Genomic DNA, 9142 nt, shown 5'->3' with positions numbered 1-9142 from the left:
GCCCGGCGGACATCGCGGCCTCCGGGCACGTGCACCGAGTGCCCAGTGACACCGATCGCGCGTGCGCCCCCTGGTGGGCCGGGAAAGCGAGGCCGTCATATGACACCCGCCCGCAACGAGAGCTGCGCCGCCTGGCCGTCAATTGACAGCCGGCGGTCAGCAAGCAGTTAAAAACTACGTGATAATGGTGTTGTGGTAACTTGCCCAAATAAAAAAAAAGCATAATAATATTAGTCTTGATATCACTAGAAAAAAAAAGCCATTTGTTTGCAATAACTCCATCAGTATCACCAGCAAAGCAGCTTTATTATTATCCCTTTAAAGAAGAAGAAAATTTTGCGAGATTTCATAATTTGCTCTGTCATGAATGTTAAATCTCCATTACGAACATTAGTTTACAAGACCGACCGCTTCTGGCTCATCCTTTCTTCCGAGCATGCGTGTTTGTACTTTGGACTTTTATCTGACGGACTTATGTACACATGCTCGGAAAATCCGAAGACAGGCGCTTGTCCGCCGAAAATCCGACAACAATTGTCCGATGGAGCGTACAAACGGGCAGATTTTCCACCAACAGCCTGTCATCACACATTTCCCGTTGGGAAATCCGATCATGTGTACGAGGCTTTAGATGTTTAAAGCCCGTTGCACCCTTACAAAATACCAAAAACTACCTTGATTTCATCTACCTAATTGATTCCAATGCATTGTACTGAAATGGGGGAATTTCACTGAACTTTTACTATTCTTGCCACAATTTTGAAATATTTAAAAATTTTGTTTTATTTACGAGGGTTCTTTAAAAAGTTTCTGCATGTTTTTGTAAGTATCGCAGCCATCTTCATCACAGCATGACAAATCTTATAATAAACTGCAAGGTCAGCCGGCTTGCCAGACAGACTAGTCCCATTACGCTGTGACCCTGAACTGATTTGTGTGCTGTTCAAGCTCACTGGAACGGGGTGTGGATCCCAAGCATCCACCGCTAGGAGTGCTGGCATGGGAGGGAGCTCGTCCCAGCTCCTACAATCACTGGCAGTAAAGAAAGGACTTCCTGAAGCCACGCATTTGTGCTGTCCCTAGACTGTGTGTATGAATGGCAACCTCAGTACGTGATCCGACGAGGTCATGCCCCAATGCGTTTCCCTCCACCCCTCAAAGCTTAGTCAAGGCTAAGCTCTGAGGGGTGGAGAGAAACGCGTTTGGGGCATTGCCTGGTCGGAGTACAGGCTGAGGTTACCATTCATACACACAGTCTAGGGACAGCACGGATGTGCAGCTTCAAGTAGTCCTTTCTTTATTGCTAGTCGCATGACACTCTCAGACACGACCAATAACTACTACTCCCCTGCAGTCTGTTTGGCGGCCGTCTTCGTAACAAAGCCCCGCCTCCTCCTCGTCCGTGATAGAGGAACACTGATACAATGCTGGGAAACTGTATCAGTGTTCCTCTATCATGGACGAGGAGGAGGCGGGGATTTGTTACAATGGACGGCCGCCAAACAGACTACATAACACAGTGGGAAGCACCCACTGATTTAGTAATCAAAGGTACAGCTGGAGATGGGCACAAAGAGGCTGCAAATGGGCACAATGAGGCTGCAAATGGGCACAATGAGGCTGCAGATGGGCTCAGTGAGGCTGCAGGTGGGCCTTGTTTACCCAGTAGCTGCTGCATTTTCCCACCCTAGGCTTATACTTGAGTCAATACATTTTCCCAGTTTTTTGTGGTAAAATTAGGTGCCTCGGCTTATATTCGGGTCGGCCTATACTCGAGTATATACCTTAAATGAAAAAACACCAGAACATTTTGAAAAAAAAAAAAAACAAAGCAATATTTTCCACTTTCTGTTATAAAACAAATTCAATAAAAAAATTTAAAAATACAATTTTTTCATAAATTTAAGCCAAAATGTATCCTGCTACACGTGTTTGGTAAGAAAAAAAAATTCCAATAACTGTATATTAATTGGTTTTAAAGTAATAACATCTACAAACTATATGCTGAAATTTATGCAGCTATACACACTATACTGTAATGGCGGTTATCAGAGATTTATAGTGTGACTGAGATAGGGTGATCTGACACTAACAAACACTGGATGGGAGGGTCACTAACTGACTGACACTGACGTTGCTAGTGACACTAATAAAGTGATCAGTGATAATACTTTACTATATTATACAGTTTCACTGTTACTAAGGATACTGGGAAGGGGTCAACATCTAAGGGTAACCAAGGGGTTAAAGCATTTGCTACCCCAACACTTCATTTTCCTGATATGTGCCTGCTGAATGTGGTTCCGCCAAGTTCATCCTGAAAAAAATTCCCTGATACTTTCTAGCATTCCACGGAGAGCCGCATTCCATGGGGGCACTTGCGTACACTCCCAGGTCCTGCTGCTGCATCCATTGACACAGAAAGCAGGATTCAGCCCTGCCCCCCCGGCTCCCATGTCACTGGATTTGATTGACAGCAGCAGGAGCCAATGGCTTCCGCTGCTATCTCTATCCAATGAGGACCCGAAACAGCGGCTGGAGCTGCTGTGCTCATCCCTGTCACTGGAAGGATCAGGTTCAGGTAAGAAAAAAGGGGGGGGGTCGGGGGGGGCTGCTGCAGCACAAAAGGTTTTTCACCTTAATGCATAGAATGGGTTTACAACTCCTTTAATATATATTTTCGATGCCCTTGTTTGATGTAATAATAAAAGCTGATGCTGGATCAGGGGCATCTTTGGAGAATTCTGTGGCAGAAAACATGACATGTCCAGTCATTTGGCACCAAGAGAACATGAACCATACAACCCATGCAAACATTTAGTTACCTACCTGTGTGCTCATCGGTTAAATCCCAGAGTGTGATGTCTTCATGCAAAGTGTATTTTATCCAAAGTAAAGTATAAGAAAAATATAAAACAGGACATGGTCTGAATAGCACTCCTATAATCTTTCACACTGCCACAAGTTCCTTCTACATTCCTCTTAATATGATGACTAGGCATGTGCAATTCGTTTCGTTCCGAATTCATTTTTTTAACGAATTTCAACAAATTAGTTAATTTGGGAATATCCGAATTAACGAAAACTTGTTTAATGAATTTTTTCTGAATATTCGTAAATTCGATAAAATTGGACATTCGTAAATTCGGGCATTCGTACATTCGTACATTCGTACATTAGTAAATTAGTGAATTAGTAAATTTGTAAATTCGAAAATTCGGAAATCTGAAATAATAGTTAACTAATAATAACTTAACTATTAGTAATTACTAGTAACTTTTAAATTATAGGTTTGTAATTTCCTTTAAAATTTGGCTGTTAGTGAACGTAACACATACAAATTTATCCGAAGTTATGAATGATCCGAAAAAATGGAATGGAACGTAATTAATTAATAATAATCAATAACAATAATAATAATAACAACGTTTTATTATTATTTTTTATTATTAATTTGTTCCATTTGTTTAGATGCGGCATTCGTTTTGGATAATTCGTAAATTCGGATAAATTCGTATTTGTTACGTTCACTGACAGTCAAATTTGAAAGGAAATTACAATACCTATAATTTAATAGTTAGTTACTATTTCAGATTTTTGAATTTTCAGGTGTTTGGATTTTCAAACTTCGAATTTACAAATTTCCGAATTCTCTAATTTACAAATGTACGATTTTACGAATGTACGAATGTATGAATTTACAAATGAACAAATGTAAAAATGTACGAATGAACGAATGTATGAATGAACAAATGTTCGAATTTACGAATGTACGAACGAACGCATTTACGAATTTACGAATGAACGAATTTACGAATCGCGATCATAACGAATGACCCGAAAAACGAAAAAAAAAAATAAACTAATGAAATGAAAACCAAAATGAACAAAATTTTTTGGCTTTGCACATGTCTAATGATGACTCTGCTGCTTCAAAAACCAAGCACTGACAGCCATACCCCCTCTTTCACAGAAAAAGTTACACATTTCCCAAATAAAATCTGGTTATGTTTATTTTTTTTCTGCACAAAGGGAAAAGTGAAAGAAAAAAAAATACAATAGAAAGGCCCATAAAATAAATAAATAATGAACAAAATGATTAAATATATTCCAAAAAAAAAAGTAAGAAAGATCAGTACTTTTAGGTCCCATTTAATGTAATCTCAATTTTTTTTAAAAATATTTTATTAAATGATATGCTATGATATTAGCATATGATATGCTAATACGTTGTAAGTAACCCTGCCTGCATTTCTAAAGTCCAAATTATTTTTAACAATTGTCATTTTGATTTTTTTTTTTTTTAGAAGTAAAAATGTATTAAATAAAGCTCGTAATGAGCATCAAGCATTACCTGTATTTCAGTGTGTAACAGGTCTAATATAAACCCTAATTTCTGAATCATAACAGTCTGAACAGCATTCTCATATTCTTTCACACCACCATGAGATTCTCCCAAATTCCTCTTAATATGATGACCGTGTCGCTTTAAAAAACAATCACTGACAGCCATTCTTCCTCTTTCTCAGAAAAAAGTTACACGTTTCCAAAATAAACCTGGTTATGTTCATTTTATTTTTATTTTTTCCTTTGCACAAAACAACAAACAAAATGATTAAATATATTCCAAATTTAATGGAATCTTTGTTTTTTTTTAACATTTTATTAAATGTTTGCTCTCCACCATGTGATATGGTAGTAAGAAGTTGTCAGTAACTCGGGTCTGCATTTCTAAAGTCCAAAAGTCTAAATAATTTTTTAACAATTTAAACTTAGATTTTTTTTTTTTTTAGAAGTAAAAAATGAACACTGATATCATTGCTGATTAATAAATAAAACTCATAATGTGCAGCAAACATTACCTGTGTTTCAGTGTAAATGGTCTAATATAAACCCACATTTCTGAGTAAAAATCATAATCATCAGTAATGGGAAGTAAAGTTTTTATTTTTTAACCACTTAAGGACTGAGACTCTTTCTGAGATTTGTTGTTTACAAGTTAAAAACATTTTTTTTGCTAGAAAATTACTTAGAACCCCCAAACATTATACATTTTATTTCTAACACCCTAGAAATAAAATGGGGGCCTTTGCAATACGTTCTGTCACACCGTATTTGCGCAGCGGTCTTACAAGTGCACTTTTTTGGGAAAAATACACCTTTTCAAATTAAAAAATAAGACACCAGCAAAGTTAGCCCATTCTTTTAATATTGTGAAAGATAATATTATGCCGAGTAAATTGATACCGAACATGTCACGCTTCAAAATTGCGCCCGCTCGTGGAATAGCGACAAACTTTTACCCTTAAAAATCTCCATAGGCGATGTTTAAAAAATTCTACAGGTTGCATGTTTTGAGTTACAGAGGAGGTCTAGAGCTAGAATTATTGCTCTCGCTCTACCGATCATGGCAATACCTCATGTATGTATTTCATATGCGTTTCATATGCTGCGCTACTCACATATGTGTTCGCTTCTGAACCAAAGCTCGGTGGGACGGGGAGTGTTTACATTTTTTTAATTCTTTTATTTATTTTACCTTTTATTTTTTATTTTTACACTCTTCTTTTAAATAAAAAGTGTCACTTTTATTCCTATTACAGGGAATGTAAACATCCATTGTAATAGAAAAAAGGCATGACAGGACCTCTTAAATATGAGATCTGGGGTCAAAAAGACCTCAGATCTCATATTTACCCAAAAATACAAAATAAAATGTTGTCATTCGAAAAAAAAAAAATGGCTCTTTAACAGCTGCGGGCAGAATGGACATTTTGACCCTGCTTCCGCCCTGCAATAGTATGGAGATGGGTGGCCATCTTCCCCTCACTCGTCTCCATACCTAACACCGAGAAGGATCCATTCGCCTCCGGTAAATGGCAGAGGGCACCGGAGAGCGGAGGGAGGGGGGTCCTCTCCTGCCGCTGATAAAATTGATCTTGCGGCAAATCCACCGCAGAGACCACTATTATCAGAAACCGGACTGCCTGCTGAAGGAGATACCGGGGTTAAGGAAGATGGGTGAAGATGGATGCGGCCACCAGAGGTGACAACGCAGGCTTTATTTGCAGGTAAGTGTCACATAATGTGCTAGTATGCCTTTACTTTGCTGCGAAGTGGGAAAAAAATATATCAGAGTTTACTTCCTCTTTAAGTCCAGTTAACCCCTTGCCAACTGGCTCACACACCGATATACGTTGGCAGAATGGCACAAACAGGCATATTAACGTACCAGTACATTGCCCTTTAAGATGCGGCATTGTGGGCGTGCTGCAAGCTCCATGAGTGTGATGGCAGCTCCCGCGATCGTCTCACAGAGAGTAAAAACAGGGAAATGCTGATTTAAAGAAGCATTTCCCCATTCTTCCTAGTAACAGGACACTGATCAAAGCTCCCTGTGATCGGGAGCGGTGATCAGTGTCGTGTCACACGTAGCCCATCCCCCCCACAGTTTCGAACACATCCCTAGGACACACTTAACCCCTGCAGCACCCCCTACTGGTTAACCACTTCACTGCCAGTCACATTTACACAGTAATCAATACATTGTTAATCGCACTGATCAATGTATAAATGTGAATGGTCCCTAAATAGAGCCAAAAGTGTCTGATCTGTGTGCCATAATGTCGCAGTCACGATAAAAATCTCAGATCACCTCCATTACTAGTAAAAAAAAAAAATATTAATAAAAATGCCTTAAAACTACCCCCTATTTTGTAGACATTATAAATTTTGCGCAAACTAATAAATAAATGCTTATTGCATTTTTTTTTACCAAAAATATGTAGAAGAATACATATCAGCCTTAACTGAGGGAAAAAAAAAATTTAGACATTTTTTGGGGATATTTATTATAGCAAAAAGTAAAAAATATTGCGTTTTTTCAAAATTGTTGCTCTTTTTTTGTTTATAGCGCAAAAAATAAAAACTGCAGGGGTAATCAAATACCACCAAAAGAAAGCTCTATTTTTGGGGAAAAAAGGACGTCGATTTTGTTTCAGAGTCACGTCGCACGACCGCGCAATTGTCAGTTAAAGCAAAGCAGTGCCGAATCACAAAAAACACTCTGGTCTTTACCCAGCCAAATGGTCCAGGGCTGAAGTGGGTAATGTTCCCATACTGAACATAAACTACAGGACTTTATGCACTGGAAGTTCATTATAAGACTATAACTAAAACATTCTGTGGATTTCGGGAAGGTACATTTGTTAAATTATATTGCATTATATACACATATACAAAACAGTCATTTGCAACATTTCATGACACATTTAATAAAACCATGTGATTTTTTCAAGAGTTTATATATAGGTAAGCATTTTTCTCCAAGCTTCTTTGAGTTTGGGGTTACCAGCGATTAGAAGACTGGACTGAACCAGAGCAAAAGAAAAGAGAACCATGAAACACATCCAGTACCCCCAACTCTGACTGTTAAATATTGGTAGTACCAAAATAAGTGTAACAAGGTATAGTAATGCATAGAAAAATATAAGACAAAACATGGTCTGAACAACACGCTGATATTCTTTTACGCCACCACGAGATTCTCCCATATTCCTCTTAATATGATCCCCGTGTCGCTTCAAAAACCAAGAACTGACAGCCATGGATGTAACTGAAATTGAGAAAGGCAAAGAAATGACTATGATGACTACAATCATAAATCCCAGGCTTAGCTTGAATTGCTTTGGGGTCACCTCGGTCATACTTATATTTGAATTTGTAGGTGATTCTTGATTGTAGACAAGCAAGGATAAGAAACTCCCAAACAGAGAGATGAGTTCCACAGTTAGTATCATCCAAGGTACTATTATTTCTATTTTCATCTTAACCCAAGCAAGGAATCCAGGCTTAAACTGTACAATTTTTATAAAATAGAAGAAGCACAGACTGCAAGTGAGCCATGAGCTGGAGTTAATGCTGAATAAGGTCAAATAGTTGACGATGTATGTGATGTATAGTACAATAAATATTGTTGGGAAGGCAAAGCTCACAAGAATGTTTGCAAACATCAATATGGTGTACCCAACAGTGGAAACACAGAGAGCAATCAGTATGCTGGTGTAGGGTGCAAAATATTTCTCTTTGTAACCTGAGAGAATGAGTGAAGTTATTATAAAAATGTCAGAACACAAGCCAGCGATGGTCTCAATGGCCAAGATACTGAGACAGATCACTGTGGTAGTGCTAATCATTTTGAGAAGGAACAAAAAAACGTTTCTCTCGGAAATGGCTTGCTCAAGATGTTCTCTGAAAGACAGAGGGAACTGAGAATCCAACGTCTTCTGGTAGTGTCTCTTTCTTGCCAAAGGTTCACCTATATAAGAAGCAGGCATCCACGTATCTCTTCTTCCCTGACCAAGTAATTTCCACTTCTAGAATTCACATTCTAAATGACTTCAGTGGGCTGAGTTTGAATACATGCAAAATGTGATTGCCGAAGTTCACAGATCCAATGGCTAAATTCATATAGAACATGCAAATTGAATGTAATGTTGCGTGTGACATAGACAAATCTAAGACACAAATTGTTTTGTTTTTTTTTCCAGTTTACACATTTAAATTATAAACAGACTTATAATAAAATAAATCCTAACTGCTGTGTATGTGTGTATATTGTACAGGATGTCAAGGATGGGTCCTGGATGAGAGGTACAGTTTCTTGAAAAAGTATTCACACCCCTTCCACATTTTGCCATTTCACAATCAAAAATATAAATGTATTTTATTGGGATTTTATGTGATAGACCAACACAAAGTGGCACATAATTGTGAAGTGGAAGAAAAATGATAAATGTTTTCCCATTTTTTTTTACAAATAAATATGTGAAAAGTGTGGCGTGCATTTATATTCACCCCCCTTTACTCTGATACCCCTAACTAAAATCTAGTGGAACCAATTGCCTTCAGAAGTCACAGAGCCCTGTTCAATCCATCATCCGAAAAATGGAAAGAGTATGGCACAACTGCAAACCTACCAAGACATGGCCGTCCACCTAAACTGACAGGCCGGGCAAGGAGAGCATTCATCAGAGAAGCAGCCAAGTGGTCCATGGTAACTCTGGAGGAGCTGCTGAGATCCACAGCTCAGGTGGGAGAATCTGTCCACAGGACAACTATTAGTCATGCTCTCCACAAATCT

General features: G+C 38.3%; 1 protein-coding gene across 1 annotated transcript; it reads right to left on the bottom strand.

Moving 5' to 3' along the window:
• Positions 1-7301: 7301 nt before the first annotated feature.
• On the bottom strand, positions 7302-8336 carry LOC141147882 (taste receptor type 2 member 40-like). The gene has a single exon (XM_073635045.1). It carries the CDS (start codon positions 8334-8336, stop codon positions 7302-7304), a length of 1035 nt encoding a protein of 344 aa, XP_073491146.1.
• Positions 8337-9142: the final 806 nt, after the last annotated feature.

Source organism: Aquarana catesbeiana, linkage group LG06 (assembly GCF_042186555.1).
Source record: "Aquarana catesbeiana isolate 2022-GZ linkage group LG06, ASM4218655v1, whole genome shotgun sequence".
Taxonomy (NCBI): Eukaryota; Metazoa; Chordata; class Amphibia; order Anura; family Ranidae; genus Aquarana; species Aquarana catesbeiana.
The sequence above is the reverse complement of the archived record's forward strand: the minus strand, read 5'-3'. Positions and strand labels throughout refer to the sequence as shown.

Excerpts from the sequence above, each read along its gene's own strand:
- LOC141147882 (XM_073635045.1), bottom strand. The coding sequence starts at position 8,336 with ATGCCTGCTTCTTATATAGGTGAACCTTTGGCAAGAAAGAGACACTAC.